At 40.4% G+C, this 18,854-nt stretch overlaps 1 protein-coding gene across 4 annotated transcripts in view; it reads right to left on the reverse strand.

Moving 5' to 3' along the window:
- Positions 1–18,854, reverse strand: part of SPARCL1 (SPARC like 1) — a 53,948-nt gene that overhangs the window by 11,361 nt on the left and 23,733 nt on the right. For all 4 annotated transcript variants that reach the window (XR_003434957.1, XR_003434956.1, XM_027116868.1 and 1 more), the window contains exons 2-9: positions 13,591–13,654; positions 8,730–8,900; positions 7,366–8,343; positions 6,013–6,085; positions 4,959–5,077; positions 4,608–4,728; positions 2,975–3,111; positions 661–809 (exon numbers count right to left, since the gene is read on the reverse strand). Coding sequence is in view for 2 of the 4 variants with exons in the window: in XM_027116867.1 (XP_026972668.1) it covers positions 661–809; positions 2,975–3,111; positions 4,608–4,728; positions 4,959–5,077; positions 6,013–6,085; positions 7,366–8,343; positions 8,730–8,900; positions 13,591–13,654 (1,812 nt within the window). In the remaining 2 variants the exon portion in view is untranslated. The remainder of the gene's footprint in view (positions 1–660; positions 810–2,974; positions 3,112–4,607; positions 4,729–4,958; positions 5,078–6,012; positions 6,086–7,365; positions 8,344–8,729; positions 8,901–13,590; positions 13,655–18,854) is intronic.

Below are 18,854 nucleotides of genomic sequence, written 5' to 3' on the forward strand. Positions count from 1 at the left end.
TGGGATGTCAATTCATAAGGTTTCCTTCTTCCCTAGGAACTCTCGTCCCTCCACCCTAAATTTATAGGGCTGCATCCCAACAATCATGTTTATACAACCTGGCTCTTACCACTGGCAGTACTGGATCATTCCAGACGTAGGTGCTTAATCCAACTGGGGCCAATCAGATTAGCTTCAGAATTTAGGATCAAGAATGAGGAAGAGTGGAAAGAGCCTCTCGGGAGGCTGGACCCTAACATGGAAACTTGGGAGCTTGTGGAATTGTGGCCATATTCTGTTATGGTCAAAGCAGCACTTTTCTTTTTTTCTTAAATTTTTTGGATGTGGACCATTTTTAAAGTCTTTATTGAATTTGTTACAATATTGCTTCTGTTGTGTGTTTTGGTTTTTTGGCCGCGAGGCATGTGGAATCTTAGCTCCCTGCCCAGGGATCAAACCCACACCCCCTGCATTGGAAGGCGAAATCTTAAGCACTGGACGGCCAGGGAAGTCCCTCAAAGCAGCTTTGTGTTTAGACTCATAACCGTATTTGCTTGACATTTCTGTGTTCTAAAATGGAACTCGGAAGTTTCGTAAATCTGTTTAGAATTCTTGGGTACAGATAACTAGACATTGCATCAGGGAGATGACCTAGTTAACGGGAAGGTGGAAATTGTTTACCTGTCCCTAGGATGTTGATCCAGCTCACTGAACTGCCAGTGTACCGGATACACATACATGTGGTAGTTTTTCTTAAAGTCTCTTAAGAGAAGGTCAAGTGAGTGGTCCCCAGCCAGGAGTCTCTTTTCATCCAGGTAAATTTTCTTGACCTGAGATTAGGAAGGGAGATGATCATTAGAGAATCAGACAAGTGTAATGGAATTATCACTTGCTAAACTTTACTTGAAGAGTATTCCTCACATGACAGAGGAAAACAAACCCAGAATGTTATTTGAGAACAAATTACATGCCTTCTAATCAACACTACAGCTTTCTGCATAGAATAACAGCTAACATTTAAAAAACCCTGGGGTTTTCAGAAGAAATTTAAGACTTTGTTTGATCTTTTAACCAAGTGATGTTCCTCATATTTCTTAAAACTATGAAAAGGTTTTAATGAAAAGGGCTGAACAGACCTAGACAAAATTGTTCATTTGTTGGTGAAAAGTTCTGTTCTTCCCCACTGGCATACTCCATTCTTTTTTTTTTTTAAGATTTATTATTAATTAATTAAACTTATTTTTGGCTGCATCAGGTCTTAGTTGAGGCACGTGGGCTCTTCGTTGTGGTACGCAGGCTTCTCTCTAGCTGTGGCGTGGGCTCTGTAGCTGTGGCGTGCCAGTTCCAGGGTGCATGGGCTCTGTAGTTTGCGGCACTCGGGCTCTAGTTGAGGCGTGTGAGCTCAGTAGTTGTGGCGCGCGGGCTTAGTTGCACCGTGGCATGTGGGATCTTAGTTCCCTGACCAGGGATCAAACCTGCGTCCCCTGCATTGGAAGACGGATTCGATTCTTTACCCCTGGACCACCGGGGAAGTCCTGGCATACTCCATTCTTAATCTTTTATGTATTTCCATCCAGTGCCTGCTGCGGCTCAGGTCAGCCCTGGCGTGATGCTGCTTGACACCCCTATTGAAATTTCCCTGTTTTGTATCTAATGCTCTCAAGGCTGTCTGTGGCAATGTGTTGTTAAAGAGAGAGGATAGAAATTATTTAGGGGCAATGCATATAAAACTACCAGCTTGTGACGTTACCAATTAGTGCACTGAGTAACTGAAAGCAATCAGAACAGAACTTCTACTTGTTCTCATGAACACATCTACCAATTTCCCTCCTTGTCACCATGCGTGAAATTCCTTCGCTCCTCATCTACTAAGCCCAGCCGCTCACTGGTGCTCAGAAGCTCACCCCTTCTCATCTACTCAAGAATACCCTGTGGCAGTTGGGCACCCTTCCTTCTTTACTGGATTATTTCCAGAGGCATACAAATATCCTCTGTCACCTCCCGCTGGTAGATAGGACCCTTGAACTCACATTCCTGTCCACCTGCCACCCATTTCACTTTTCCCCTTTACAGCAAAGTGTCTTCTATACTTGCTGCTTTTACATCATTCCTCCTATTCTCTTTCTAACCCTATCCATTCAGGCTTTTCTCTTGCAAAAACAACTCCTGTCATGGTCAACTATGACTGTCATGTGCCAAATCAGGGGCCAACTCTCAGTCCCCATCTTAACAACCTGTAAACAGCATTTGACACAGTTAATGCACACCCTCCTACACGTTTTATTTTTTTCTTTATAGCATGTTTCATGCCACCTGACATAACATATTTGCATAAATGTTTATTTGCATGTATTTATACATTTGCATGTATGTTCATATTTGCATACATGTATATATAAGTATATATCATCTCTTTGCCTAGAATGTAGGCTCATGAAGGCAGAGATTTTTGTTTGGTCCCTTGCTGTATTTCCAGCATGTAAATCAATTCCAGGTACCTGGTATACACTCAATAACTATCTGATGAATGAATTTTCCCTGGGAACTTCTAGGATTAATATTCTGTACTTTTTAATCTTAATATATTACTGACATTGTTAATAATGGATTTCCCTTATATCATAAATCTATGTCTGGCCTATAAAGGCAAAAAACATGTTTAGATTTAAATAATATGCCTGGGCCTGAACATATGAATGCTGAACTGAGGTTCATTTTGGTCAACAGAGTTTGATCTAGGAATGAGTTCAAGAGCTCTTACTCAGGCCCCTGCCCTGCCTGTACAAATCGGGTGGTTTGGCTGTGTCCCAAGCTTTGAGGCGTGAATAATGACCACTACTATTCTGTTAATCCATGGGTGTTAACTAGGTGTGGTTTCTGATACGCAGAGGAAGGGCTGATATACCCCTCCCCCTCCACCCCGCCCCGTCCCCTGACGCTTTTTTCCTCAAGCTCTGTAGACAGACGCTTAGGTAGCTGGCCGTGGATAACTTACTTTATTTCTCTGCTTCTCATTTAGATATCCAGCGTGCTCAGGGTTAGGTTCATAAAGCTGCATGAGGATATTCTTGAGCCAGTCTCTCATCCTTAGAGGAAACTGGTTCACTTCAAAGTCCGTACAAGCAGGAATAGCTGTTCCAGGCAGAAAGTAAATTGATTTTAATTTGGGGGTCTTACTCCGGTCCCAAGGAAAGTCCTCATAACAGGATGCTTGACAACTTCCGGTGACTGACAGCATCCTCACTGCCCCTCCATCACAACAGTGGTCCTTAACCCTGGCACCATAGCAGAATTGCCAGGAGTGTTTTAAAAACATACCAGATGCCAGCTTCCTTTCAAAGAAATCCTGATTTGATTGATCTGGGTGGAGCCTGGGCATCAGGATGTTTTAAAAAGCTCCAGAAGCAATTGTGATGTGCAGCCAGGGCTGAGAACCACTACTCTAGAATCAGAGAGTTGGAATTCAGAGGTGGAGGTCACAAGAGCTATTTATTAGGAGAAAAGAGCAAAAGGCAGCAGTTAGCTTATACTGTGGAAATAATGTTAAATCTCAGTGGCTTAAAGGAACAAACATATTTTTCAGGTTTATTGAAATATAACTGACATACCACACTGTAAGTTTAAGGTGTGCAGCATAATGACTTGACATCCATATATTGTGTAATGATTACCACAGTAATCATTAGTTTAGTTAAACATTTGTAACCTCATATAGTTAACTTGAGTTTTTTATTTCCTTGTGGTGAGAACTGTCAGGATCTACTCTCTTAGCAACTTTCAAATATACCATATACAGCAGTGTTGACTAGTATGTCGTACATCACATCAAACGTTTATCTCTCCATCCTGCTGCATGTCCCCTGTAAGTTGGCAGGAGAGCTCTGCTCCTCTGTCTCACTGGGGCTCAGGATGGGGGAGACACCGCCATTCAGCATCATCTCAACACGAGGTGAAGACGGCATGGAGAGCCATACACAGCTCTTAAATGCTCTGTCCAGAGCTCCCATGGATGACTTTTGCTCGCATTTCACTGGACAAAGCAACTCATATGGCTGCATCTAACATCAAGGGGGCTGAGAAACGGAATCCTCTCATGTGTCTGGAAAGACAGGAGAGGTTAGTGAGCACTGCTAATGTGGAGAATCACTTAGCGACCAGGAGATCCAAACACAATTGAGAGTATCCTGGGGAAGGAAGACAATTTCAAAAACTTCTGGAGGACTATGCTGTCACTAAAACTTCTTGGCAAAAGCTTCGCTTTTGGAAGAGGACGACTAATTTAACAAAATTCCAATGATTCATCTCAGTTATTAAGCGGATAACATTATCATAGTGGTTCTGAACGCTGACTGCACATTAGAATTGTCTTGGTTACTTTGAAAACAAGTGAAAAACCAATGCCAAGGTTCCAACCCAGTCCAATTAAATCAGAATCTCTTACAGTTAAAACCTGGACATTATTCTTCTAATTTTTAAAAAAGTCTTCCCAGTTATTTTAATGTGCAGCCTGGATTCAGAACTACATTAACTTTTTGCTATTGTCGTCTGCATATATATGAGTACCTATATATATGTATATAATTCAGATTCATCCAAAACACTTTCAGCAGTGGTGGTTAGACTCTTACATTTGCAGGCTCCAAAGTAATCCAGCTGCAGTTGGTGCCCCTTTTTGGTCCCCTCCAATCTGCACTTAGTAGCAAAGAGATGGCAGGAGCTGGCGTAGGTCTGATTGTCAGTGCCGCAAACCTAAGAAAGACAAGTAGGAGAAAAACCTCAGGCTTGGGAATGTTCATTGGGAAAACATTCTGTTCCTTAAAGTCTAATGAACTGCTGTTTCTATTGACTGTTGTTTAAATATTAGATGATAACCTGGGCATTCACTTTTTCCTTTAACAAAAGATTTCAACTGCAAATTACTTTCATTCAAATCACTAACTGTTTGATGTCCCTTAAAGACCATTTTGTAGAAGCCTTACTTGGTCAAGGAGTTTTGTAGGAGGACAAGTCACTGGATCTTGGCAAGCACAGTGGGGTTTTCCCTGTTGATCAGCCTTGCAGACGTGTCCTCTTTTACACTGGAAGCTCATGCAAGAATCTAACAGAAAAGTTTAGACAGGAAACATGGACAAAGCTAAAGTGAGTACGTAAACTCAAATTCATCCAGACAGTTCCATTTCCATGAATAAGAGAAGATTTGGGAAAACATTAGAAGCCTTTTTAATGGATGCGTTAATTTTCAGGTGGGACCCTCTGGCTCCAGACTATTTTGCATAATAGTCTAGATTTCTTTGCAGTTTGGATTGGGGATTTAAAAAGAACAAACAACTTTTCTTGACCTGCCGGCAATGGTCATAGTCTGACGTCTACAGAGCAGTGCTGTGCAAGTTGCTCAAAAGTTAAATAAGCCGTGAGAATTTTTATGGTTGAAATTCAAAATTTTGTGATTGGGGTATGTGATTAAGAATTAGGTCTTGGGGGCTTCCCTGGTGGTGCAGTGGTTGAGAGTCCGCCTGCCGATGCAGGGGACACGGGTTCGTGCCCCGGTCCGGGAAGATCCCACATGCCACGGAGTGGCTGGGCCCGTGAGCCATGGCCGCTGAGCCTGTGCGTCCGGAGCCTGTGCTCCGCAACGGGAGAGGCCACAACAGTGAGAGGCCCGCGTACCGCAAAAAAAAAAAAAGAATTAGGTCTTTATTAAATATGAGATCTCAATTCTAAGTTGTGGATTTGAGTGTAAATAAGGTAGAATCAATTTTTCTTCTTCGAAGCAAAAGGACTTAGAGAAAAAGAATTCTAGCTTTTGCAGTAACATTGCAACCGGATTTCCAGTTTGTAAACAGTTACCACAGTTGTAGATCAAATGTGCACACGAGGATGTCAACAATTTATGGGAACATTTCCTTGGGGAGGAGTGGGGAGAGGAAAAATTCTGTGCAGTAGTCACAGATGAAGGCGTGGGGATAGCGCAACATAGCGCATTCCGTCTCTCTCCTCACATAGTCACAGACTGCTTGCTTAGCCCGTACTCACCGACACTGTGCACCCTTGTGTTGCCTTCAGTTGAACGGTCATCTTCATTCAGTGAGCTTTCTGCTTTCTTGGCCTTTATAATAACAAGAGCAGAAGTTGAAGTCTATTTTAGGGAAAGCCTTTACATAATTTATCTTTCCACTGTGCGTACCTTCACAGATCTTTTCGTACTCCAATCGTTTCAGATCTCAGAAGGAGAAGACACCAGCCGCAGCCGTGGAAATAGACAGTAACCCTCTGAGAACAGGAGCCATTTCTATCTTTATGAACTGGGTTCAGTGCTATATCTCTGGGGATTACCCAATAAACATTGGAACTAACATCAGAAGCGAAGTTGGAACCTCCCCTTTGGTTTGGGAAAACAGTAGAAATGTGGTATTACCATGTGATTCTATAGTTAAGACATGATTACATTAGTAATCTCTGTGACGCTATTGGGAAACGTTTCTTACCAGGTTTCTAAATTGTAAGAAAACTCCTGCCTTAGAATGGCAGCAGAGTTCTCAGGAATCAAAGTTAGTATTCACCTTGCCCACCAAAAGCTGTGCTAGGTGCTCCTGGTGGGTGGCTGCCAGAGTTTTGCATGAAAGCTCCAAATGATTAAACAACCAAATTGCAATGTTTCTTCCCTTCCCTCACCCTGTTGCTGTTTCCCGATTATCATTTTGGTGTGTGTTTGCTTCAAAAAGCTGTAGCTGAAGTCTTTGTTCTTTGCCTTTATAGCTAAATCAATAAACATTGCTGGATCTCTTACGTTATTATGTTAGAGGCATTTTGCTAGACATTGGTGATCAACTTGACTATGACCTGGCACCTGCTATCAAGGCATGAGAGCAGCAGTTGTCATGCCTCCCATCCCTCTTATCTATCAGAATTTACCACTCTAGTTAGTGCCAGGGACGTTCAACTGCCGGTATCTGCATCTCTGTGCCTGGAAAACCACGACACTCTATATGGCCTGCCCAAGGACAGACTGGAAGTGCTGGGGAATTCACACCTCTCCTAGTAATCCTCAGCTTATATAAAAGCCATAGGTCCCTCAGTCTCCAAAGGGGCTAATCCAGAGGAATGTGCTTTCCATGGCTTTAATTATGTACCGTTGATTAGCTTCCTTTGTTCCCTGAACTTCTCAAACAAACTGCACTAAAATCCAGGATATGCTTCTAGGGGAACCCAAATAAAACAGGCATTTTTAGACTAATGATGGAGATGTAGAGAAAAAAAATAATTATAATATATTTTAGTAATGTACTAAGAGATGAGCACAAGGGATTGCAGGAGCACAGAGAAAGGTCATGGCTATTTTTTGAAAAGCTAACTTTATCGGACAAGCATCATTGTAAACAATCTCACCCCTCGGTTTTCTACAGGTTCGCTGGTATCTACATTCTCATTCTCACGTGCTTTTCCTCTTTGCTCCTCATAGTTAATGGGATAGTAATTGGATTGAGCTCTTTCATTCTCCAGGAAAGCCTCGCTTGGGTTGAAGTACTCCTCACTCGCATTGTGCCTGGGGCCATCATCGCCGTCATCATCAATCCCATGATTTCCGGGCATGATGTTACCATCCGTAGGCTCCACCAGCAAAGGCTCAGAAAGAGTCTTTTTGTCCATCTCCTCATGGTTGCTGATAACTTCAAGGCCAGGCTGTGCTTCTCGGCTCTGCCATTCTTTATCTTGATTGGGCTTACTGATTTTTGATGCAGTTTCCTCTTCCATCTCTGCATTGGAGTTTTCCTCTTCTTGTTCTTGGCCACCCTGTTCAAATTCATCTTTCTGCATCTTGCTTACTTGAGTTGGTTGATAGGACTCTTCCAAAATACCATCAGACTGTGTACTGTCTTCTTCCTGATTGCTGGTAGAATGCTGCTCGGGAACTTCTCTCTCCCTTTCTTGGTTATCATTGTGGGTACCAATTTTACCTGGCTCTTCCTCATCTCCATTTGGGATATTTGGACCCTGCTCTTGGTTTCCTTGAACACTTAGGTCTTGGCTCTGTTTGCTGCTCCCGTTCAACTGAGGATGTGAGTCATTTATAGGTTGTTCTTGGTTTTCCTCTGTCTCTGTGATGCTTTCTTGTTGATTAGAATCTACAGTGGGACTAACATCATGACCAAGGAATCTCTCGGGGAGCTTTTCCTTTGGAGGCTCACTCATATCTTCTTTAAGGTCCAGTGTACCTTCAGTTGGTGTATACTCCAAATTCTCAATTAAGTCACTTTCACTTTTCTCTTGATCCTGTAATCCCAGGTGTTGGCTGTAACTCTGGTCCTGATCTGCTGACTGGTCATGGTTTTCCTCCTCTGACTTTAGTACTGAAGATTTTTCAGGCTAAAAAGAAAAAAGTTTATCCTTGAAACAAATGATTATGTCATATCTACATCATATTTACAATTCATAAGCCAACATTGAATATTTCTTCATTCTTTTTCTTCACATAATGTCTTACAAACTTACTTTTGATGTTCTTCACATTCGATAGCTACAAGTTTAACCTGAACTTGAATTTTTTGAAATAAAACAATTATGTAGCACTTCAGCCCAAGAAGTAAAACTCATTAATCCTCACAATTCTGTTAGAGATTGGAGGCAGTTGATGTGATCATCATCTTAAAAAAATTAAACTTAGAGTGAATCAGGTAGTCTCTTTGACCACGCTTTAGAATCGAGACCTTGAGAGACAAAAGTCTGTACTAGCATAACCATGTTACTTTTACCTTATGAGTGGGATGGTCTTCTATGGATACTTCAGTTTCATTTTCTGCATCTTCAGCCCTTACAGTGGGGATTGCAGTGTGCTCAGATGTTACCAACATTTCAGCCTGTTGGAAGGAACTCAAGGAATCAGCAGTTGGGTTGGAATGATCAGATAGGAACCTTGCTTGTGTCTGAAAAAAATTAAAAACTGGTTTGTTATTCATGCCTAAATGTTAAAAATTTCTAGCTACTTTTTTCTTGTCATCATTGTTAGTAGTAATATATTTCATTTATACATGAGTTAAAAGATATTCTCTAGAATTTTTAAAGATACAAGCAAATAGTCAGAATATAATCTTAAGTGAAAACAAAATCCCAATCATGATGAAGAAAAAGTTATATATGCGGAGAATGGGGGAAGATAGGGCCAAAATAATTTCAATAATAACAACCTTTGATTTTTGGAATTATTTTCTGTGTTTTTCAAACTTTTACAAAGCATTTGTACTTTATAATTTTGAAAAATGTTGTTTAGCATAAAGTTGAAATCAAATTAACCATAGGCTATAGCACTGTGCATTTTCTTAAATCAACTTTTAAGTACTCACTGATAATTAGCAGGAAAAGTTATAAACCCTTTATTCAATATTTGCATACTTTCCTAACTCTATCAGTCTTATATTCATCAGGAAATCATGTAGTAAAAAAATAATTTAATCTTGAACTAATTGAAAGACTGTATGAAACAGGACACCAAGTCTAGTAGGGCTGAACAGCTATGGAGTATTATTTCCTTTACAGGAATAGCTCTATTTCTAGCAAGACTGGAGGCATAGATGAAGAGCTGGGCGGTGATAGATGATGGAGAAGTTGAACAACTGGACGTAGAGATAAGAGACCTTCCTTCAAGTCTTGACTCTGCTATTTACTATGTGTGGTGGTTTGACAAATTGTTCATCTGTACTCTCTCATCTCTCAAGGTGAGGTGAGCAGAAATATCAAGGTAAGGCTATGTATACAAGACGTTTTGTGAATTTTAAGGGGTAACCCAAGTGAAAAATTACTATAGCTAGTAGTAATATCACACAGTGGTAACAATATGAACTGTCTGATATCTTAGGCAGGTATTCATCACAGATCTTTATTAGAGAGATACTGTGAACACTCATGTCAGACAGGTCCAGGTATTAGTATAAAACTCAGATTTTATTTGAACTGACTTGTCTTTACTCCATTACCAGGTCCTGTAGTGCTGATTATATAGTGTAAAGAAAGTCATGGAGTACAGGATTTTATTGATTGATTTAATTTTAAAGTGAAATATAAATTACTTTTTTAAAGTTTTTATTTCATATTGGAGTATAGTTGATTAACAATGTTGTGTTAGTTTCAGGTGTACAGCAAAGTGATTCAGTTATACATATACATGTGTCTATTCTTTTTCAAATTCTTTTCCCATTTAGGTTGTTACATAATATTGAGCAGAGTTTCCTGTGCTATACAGTAGGTCCTTGTTGGTTATCTATTTTATTCTATTCTATTCTATTCTATTCTATTATTTATTTAGTTAGTTAGTTTTTGGCCACACCCCACAGCATGTGGGATCTTATTTCCCTGACCAGGGATCAAACCCACGCCTTCTACATTGGAAGGCAGAGTCTTAACCACTGGACTGCTGGGGAAGTCCTATATTGTTTTATTAATTTTTATTGGAGTATAGTTGCTTTACAACATTGTGTTAGTTTCTGCTGCGCAGCAAAGTGAATCAGTTATACGTATACATATATCCACTCTTTTTAAGATTTCCTTCCCATTTAGGTCACCACAGAGCACTGAGTAGAGTTCCCTGTGCTCTACAGTAGGTTCTCATTAGTTACTTATTTTATACATAGTCGTGTATATATGTCAGTCCCAATCTCCCAGTTCATCCCTCCACCCCCAGGATTTTTTTTAGATGTGGTTTCTTCTCTTGCTTCTTATTACCTTTTCAACTAAAAGGAATAATCATATTTGAAAAAATTTCCAGAGAAGCCATTTTTAAGAGGAGCATGGAGAAAGAACGGTGGCCAGTTTGGCAAGTTGCTGGCAGGGGCCTGATGGAGGACAATAGTGGAGGAGACTTTCTGCTTATTAATGGAGAACTGCTCCCTGTCTCTGCACCCTTCTTCCTCCACTCTCCCTCAGCAAGCTGGAAGAAAGGCAACAGCTTATCTTTCAGAAACACAGCAGTTTATCTTTCAGAAATTTTCAGAAAGTGAAATTCTGTTTCATTATTCTCTCCACATGTAACAACATACCCTCTGGAAATCTGTGTGGTTTCTCTGAACCATACAGAACTCACTTATTTCTGGAGATTTCAGGCAGGCAGGGAAAATGATACAAGATTTTTAACAGGTATATCCTTTGAGAAGATACTTAGTGGTTTTTTTTGTTTTGTTTTGTTTTGTTTTGTTTTGTTTTGTTTTTTTGCGGTACGCAGGCCTGTCACTGCTGTGGCCTCTCCCACTGCGGAGCACAGGCTCCAGACGTGCAGGCTCAGCAGCCATGGCTCACGGGCCCAGCCACTCCATGGCATGTGGGATCCTCCCGGACCGGGGCACGAACCCGTGTCCCCTGCATCGGCAGGCGGACTCTCAACCACTGCGCCACCAGGGAAGCCTGATACTTAGTTTTTTAACACGGGACTGAGTCTATGAAAAAAATTTTCCTAGCAGGGAAACATCTGGAACATGTCTATATGCAGGCGTGTCATTCAAACATTTAGTTCAAAGACCCTTTTGATGCTTGTTTACATAGTGGCAACAGCTGCAAGGGCAAACCGCATTTTCAAGAGAAAACAATGGTCCTGTGGGAACTTCTCTCTGTGCTGAACATATTAATTATTCCACTTCTGTAATTTCAGAGGAGAATTTATAATTACAGCTGGAGTAGCTCCTCGTTGCTTAAGCATGATTCTTAGCAGTGCTCACAAATTCTTTTTTCTAAGAACTACTTGGTCTGGGTGGCATGGTGTTTATCCTTGCTGACACATCTGTCAACCAGAAGCTATCCAAAAAGCAAGGACAGGGACTTCCCTGGTGGTCCAGTGGTAAAGAATTTGCCTTACAATGCAGAGTACACGTGTTCGATCCCTGCTCAGGGAACTAAGATCCCACATGCTGCGGGGCAACTAAGCCCGCGTGTAGCAACTACTGAGCTCACACGCCTCACCTAGAGCCCATGTGCCGCAAACTACAGAGCCCCCGTATCCTGGAGCTCGTGCACCACACAACTAGTGAAGAGAAAACCTGCACGCCACAACTAGAGAGAAGCCCGTGCACCACAAAGAAAGATCCCGCGTGCTGCAACTGAGACCCGACGCAGTCAAAAATAAATAAAATATATAAATAAATAATAAATAAATCTTTAAACAACAACAAAAGCAAGGACAGAATCTTAGACGTAGTAGAGAGGGAAGGAGAGAAGGAACAAGAGATAAATTGCTTTGTCTATTTCAAGGAGGTTGATTCATCAACCTCCTTGAAATGAATTCATCCATTCATCCATGATATGGATGCTCTGGGAGATATCCAAATGATCATCCAAGCTACGGTCCCATTAAATCAACAAAGACAACGTTCAGGTATTTTGAGGCTGCTGACATGGTCTCAGATGATCTGATTTGTGTGTGGCTGATTTATTGCAGTGTAAATGGTGGGGCTAGTATATCTGGCTGTGAAGAAAAGAAAGTTCTGGTCCTGTCTGCTTTCAGCATGTCTGCTTGGACATACCCCCAAGTGTGAGTTAGGAGCTGATTTATGGTTACCATATCATTTCTTGTCCCTAACCTATTGGGTCTTGCTTTCATTATAGACTCAGAATTTCTCAGCCAGTATGTATTGATCTTGAAGAAAATGCTGCTGGCGAGTGTGGGTATTTGCTCCAAGATTTCTCATACTAATTTCTTAGATTTTTCATATTAGCCTGGTGAGCTTCCATAGGAGAATTTATTTCTTCCTGTTCTCTTTGGTATTTGGGCATATTCCCTGGCTAATAGACTGTTAGTCAACACTTTCAGCTGCGTACTTGTATCTTGTAGAACCTGTTAGCTCTTAAAGAAATATATTTTTTGTCGACCTTTTTTTTGTTGTGTCTCGCGGCTTGCGGCATTTTAGTTCCCCAACCAGGGATCGAACCCGGGCCCCCTGCAGTGGAAGCATGGATTCCTAACCACTGGACCACCAGGGAATTCCCAAGAAATATATATTTTTAAAGTACCTTATTTCATTTTTACTAGTCATTCATTCCTTGCTTGGGAAAAAAACAATTTGATTAAAATAAAAATGAATTTATCTGCGAAATAGAGTTACAGATGTAGAAAACAAACTTATGGTTACCAGGGGGGTAAGGTGGGGAAGGGATAAATTGGGAGATTGGGACTGACATATAAACACTACTATATATAAAATAGATAACTAATAAGGACCTACTGTACAGCACAGGGAACTCTACTCAGTACTCTGTAATGGCCTATATGGGAAAAGAGTCTAAAGAAGAGTGGACATGTGTATATGTATAACTGATTCACTTTGCTGTACACCTGAAACTAGCACAACATTGTAAGTCAACTATACACCAATAAACATAAAAAAATTAAAAAAGAGAACTTCAAACCATCTATAAGAACATTTTATTTATTTATTTATTTAGGGAGGGTGGTCCCTGATTTGTTTATTTCTTAAAAATTTAGGGCTATATAAAATCAAAAGCACCTCACAAGTGATATGATTAACATGCTACTAAGTAAATAGCACAAGCTGAAGAACATTTTCTTTTAAATGGAGGATTTCTAAATTGAATGTCAGGAAGGAGAGATGTAACAATAGAAGAAAGGATATTTACCGGGATTGCAACTGCAGTTTCCAAAATGAATAGGAAAAAAATCACAGACTTCATTTTTCTAGACCTGTAAACCAAGAAGATAATTAGCAGTAGTGGGTAAAATTTCCTTGTAAAAGATTAAAAGATACTCTGCTTAGCAAATATTGAGCTTGATACTGTTCTTTGTATTTAAAGGCAATTGTTGTCCTTGTGGACTAACATGTCTGAAAAGACCGATTAATGACAGTTTTTACCCAATCATGTCCCTCTGAGAATGACTCCTTGATTTTTTGGCCCAGCTGTGTTTGGCAGAACCTGTCTTTGTTTTGTTTTGTTTCTATTAATTTATTTCTTTTATTTTTGGCTGCGTTGGGTCTTCATTGCTGTGCACGAGCTTTCTCTAGTTGCGGCGAGCGGGGGCTACTCTTCGTTGCGGTGCACGGGTTTCTCATTGCGGTTGCTTCTCTTGTTGTGGAGCACGGGCTCTAGAGCGCAGGCTTCAGTAGTTGTGGCACGCGGGCTCAGTAGTTGTGGCACACGGGCTTAGCTTCTCCGTGGCGCGTGGGATCTTCCCGGACCGGGGATCGAACCCGTGTCCCCTGCGTTGGCAGGCAGATTTTTAACCACTGCGCCACCAGGGAAGCCCACCTAGCTTTGTTGATGACTGTGCTTTCTTGGATAAAGGCTTTATGCAGATCTTGGTTCTGAAGATTTGTGAGTGTTCACAGTGAATGCAAAAGTCACAAAGCGAAGTAATATAGTGGGTCAGGTTTGGATTAAACAAACTGCTTCTTTGGTGTTGGAGAAACTCATACATTCAGTAGAGATTTTTAGAAATGAGACATTGCACTGCCCTACAGGGGCCATCCATGTTCACTAATTTAGAGGTCGCACATTGGGAATCTGTGAGCTGGTGGTGGCTTGCAGATGGGTTGGGTTTGGCAGGCACTGTGTGTTTTAAACTAGCATTCTAAAATCTGGAGCTTTCATGTGAAAGTTCAGACTTGTAGTTTCTCTTGAACCATTGAGCCTCTTAGCACCAATATGTCTTTATGGCAACCGCTGGCTGGATCTGAGTTGAGACTATCATCTATAAGTGGTGCTGGCAGTTGTACCTGGTCTGTCTCATTTTTGTTATTTGCCATGCATTTGAGTTTAATTAGTTCCAAATGAACTTATTTAATTTAGAGATGAAACAAGTGAGGCTCAGGGAGGCTAAGTAAATTGGCCTCCACATGAACTCTTAAAAGAGTGGGCTGTCTACGTTTTCTTGCAGAGTATCCCTAAGCCTGGTAGTCTGAACTCTGACTGGGATTAGGGGTACACTTTTTATTCTTTAATAGAGATTCTCTGGATCTCCCAGAACTAGAATATGACTTTTTAAATGATTTTTTAGAGTCATAGCTTTATATGTAAATACATCCATACAGCTTTAAATATTACTTTGATGTTTATAAAGAAGGTGAGGAATTTCTGCTAGTTACTCAATATTTTTAAATAAATGCTCAGGTGGGTATTTAAAAATATCTTAATATTTAACATTATTCAACTAATTTAATACTGTAACAGCTCTCACTTCACACACACACAGCACATGCACGCACACATGCACACAGTACTCTTCTTCTCCTCCTTCCCCTCCCCCTCTTCCTAAAATAATTGTATCACAATTCTTATTTAAATCACTATTTGACATTTTGACAAGGTAAATATTCTTCGTAGCTGAGCCAAGTAGCAGTTTCTCGTGTTGAGTAATACTTACATTTCTTTTCTTGAACAATATTTTGTTTTTGTCTGGACCTAGAAATTGTCTCCCTTTTCAAAGTACTTTCCCATGTACCCATCACTTATTCTTCCCAAATCTTCCAAGGTAGGTGAGGCTATTAAAATAAATCATAATCTAGAATTTAACGTTCAGTCACTCTTTTCACCAGTATTTATTAGGTTTATGGAACTCTAGTCATTTATATTTTAGATCAGCATATTATTACTAGTCTGCTGTTTTGGAAAACCGTTAATGTAGTATAGTTTCAGGCAGGGTCTCTTTATCTTGGCACTATTAACATCTTGGGCTGCATAATTTTCAGTTGTGAGGGCCGTCCTGTGCATCGTAGGACATTTAGCAGCATCCCTAACTTCTGCCCATTGTATGTCAGTAGCAAGTCCCTCAATCCCCACCAGTTATGACAACCAAAAATGTCTTTAGACATGGCCAAGTGACCCTGGAGGGCAAATTCACCTGATTTAGACTTACTGTCTTAGTAGAAGGAACGTGGTGCTTTGGAAACACATGTATTTGACACATTAGAAACACATGTATTTGAACTTGAACCCACACTTGCCATCCATGTAATCTTTGGAAATTACTTAACCCTCTGAACCTCAGATTCCCCATCTGAAAATGGGGATAACGTCTGTGATGGTTAATTTTATGCGACTACTTGACTGGCCTGTGGGATGCCCGGGTATCTGGTTAAACATTATTTCTAGATGTGTCTGTGAAGGTGTTTCCAGAAGAGATTAGCATTTGAATCAGTAGACTGCATAAAGCTGATTGCCCTTCCAGTGTGGGTGGGCTTCATCAGATCTGTTGAGGGCCAACAAAAAGTTGGAATAAGGGAGAATTTGCTCTCTCAGCCTCCCTGTTTGAGTGGGAACATTGGTCTTCTCCTGCCCTTGGTCTGGACCATATACCATCAGTTCCTGGTGCTCAGGCCTTCAGACTAGAAGTGCACAGTTACATGAGATCACCATGCTTACTGGGTCTCCAGCTAGCAGAAGCCAAATCATGGAACCTTATCAGTGTATGTAGTTGAATGAGCCAATTTCTTATAATCAGTCTCTCTCTCTATATAAACATAAACATAAACACATATCTATTCCCTGCCACCCTGGAGAACCCCAATACAACATCTAATTCAGTTTTGTGAAGATTAGAAGAAATAGTATTTGTAAAAATGCCTGATACCTAGGAGATGCTCAATACATCTTTCTTCTTTCTTTTTTCATTTTCCATAAAAGTCAAATTGCGATTCTTAGATAAACAACTTAGAGCCTCAGAAAATAATAGAATTTAATTTTTGCTGTGAGGTCAGAATAATTTTCCAGTGGACATTTAGAGTCTCTTTTGCCCACACATTTACCAAAGCTCCCTGTAACTTGAGGAGTCTTTCCTACATTCATCACAAATAACAATGGAATTAGGCTAAGGCACCGTTACCACATTTCTTATAAATGGTAGCGACATAAAGAGGAAGCAAAAATCAGTAAAAGCATTGTGGGTTTTAAAACTAATTTCCTTCTGATTTTAGTTTTTATAGCACTATGTATAGCTAATTAAACTTGAGAAAATATTTCCCTTTGATTTGATCATAGGATCTCACAAATTGCCTTCACTTTCTTAAATCTAATGCAGCTGAATGAGTCAAAAAGAAACATGTGTCCAGTTGGCCAGAGCTTGCATCACTCATCTACTCTGTTATTCATTTATTGAGCACTTACTAGACACTGCCTAAGCACAGGGCCACATGGTTCCTGTCTGAAGAGTTACAAACGAGGAAGTCAAGTAAATCAGTGATTTAGTATCATGTGATGAGTATGTACATAATGCTGTGGAAATACGATAAGAAGCATTTACAGTTAGGTAGTTAATGTTGCTAACATTTACTGAGTCCTAAGGGCTTAAGTTACAGGCACTGTTCTGAGGGTTTTGCACATAGTAACTCTTTGAATCTTCCCAACAATTCTACAAGGTAGCACTTTATTTTCATCATTTTATTAGTAAGGAAACTAAAGTTAAGTAACGTGTTCAAGGTTACTCAGTTAAGTGGCAGAACCGACATTAGAGACCTAGCTGTTTGGTTTTATGTCCATGTTCTTAATCAGTACTCTATAGTGCTACTGTATAGAAAAGACTTTCAGAGGAGGGAGTTCTTAACCTGAGATCTGAAAAACCACTCAGTACTAGTTAGCTGTGTGAAAGATGGAAGGGCAATCTAGAGGGTGGAAGCAGCATGGGGGAAGGTCCAGAGTCATAAGACAGCATATGTTTGAGTTGCTAGGGTGTTAGTGGGTGAAGCAGAGGGAGATAAGGCTCAAAACAAGGCAAGTCTCTGTGCATTAAACTAGGAATTTTAAGTTCCAGTTGAAAAGCTATGGGTCTTCAATGACTGTAAGTGGGGGAATGATATAATCAGATCTGAGTGTTAGAAAGGGTCCTTGGGACAGCGATGTGGGGGACAGATGAGTAGAAAGACTTACTAGGAGGAAATTGCAATATCAAGATGACAGGTGGTCAGAGCCTTAAATTTTGCCTCTGGTCTTGAGAACGGGAAAGAGGGGGATAGATCCAGCTTGTACTGGCTCATGAGAGCCAGTTGTTAAATTTCCAGGAAATTGGTGAGCTGGCTATTAAACAAAGCCATCACTGAAAATTAAAGTATATACACTTACAATTTAGTTATGTTAAAAACAAAAGAAATAAATACTCAAAACTCATCATTTTATACTTATTTTACTACTTTTACTGCTACTACTCTCTTGAAGTTATTTATGCCTGTTGTATCTGTAGGTGGAAATACTATATAATGTGTGGTAATGCACTTCTCTTCCCAATTCTATTCAGTGATGTCACATTAGTAGCTTGAAATCAACCATGGTGGGAGGATTACACCATGGAAATCATCAAATGCTACTCATCCCCCAACCCCTGCAAAAGCTGGTAGCTAAACATTTGCCAGTATACCACTGGATAGTTATGAGAAATATTTAAAGCCGGAACAAATAAGACTCAATGTCAAATTGTATACTGTGGGAAGAAGCGAAGGACGAGTCTTGGGCTATCACATTTCTAATTTGGGCAACTGCGTAAAGGGTGGTGGTAATACAAATATAAGGGATTATAAGAGTTTTAGAGGAAAGATGATGATTCGTTTTGGACTTGTTGGATTTGAGTAGAGATATACTTAAATGAATGGGTCTGGAGGTAAGCATAGAGTTTGGGACTAAAGGTATAGTTTGAGTGTTTTCTGCATGAAAAGCTATACAGTGAGTAGAACAGAGGGCAGGAGCCAGAACCCTGGTGAGTGAAGACCATTAGGTGCCATTAGAGGATGGGAAGAACTAAACACACAAAGGATGAGAGAAAGGAGAGTCGCATAAGAAAAAGAAAACATTAAATGTTACAGAGAGGTCAAAGTAAACAAGTCTAGAGATTCTCCACTGCATTTGGAAATGCAGAGGTTACTGGAGAGTTGAGGGAGTGTAGTTTTGGTGCAACAGTGTTG

The sequence above is a fragment of the Aethalodelphis obliquidens genome, unplaced genomic scaffold (assembly GCF_003676395.1).
Source record: "Aethalodelphis obliquidens isolate GAN/ISIS:26980383/991018 unplaced genomic scaffold, ASM367639v1 scaffold17, whole genome shotgun sequence".
Classification (NCBI taxonomy): Eukaryota; Metazoa; Chordata; class Mammalia; order Artiodactyla; family Delphinidae; genus Aethalodelphis; species Aethalodelphis obliquidens.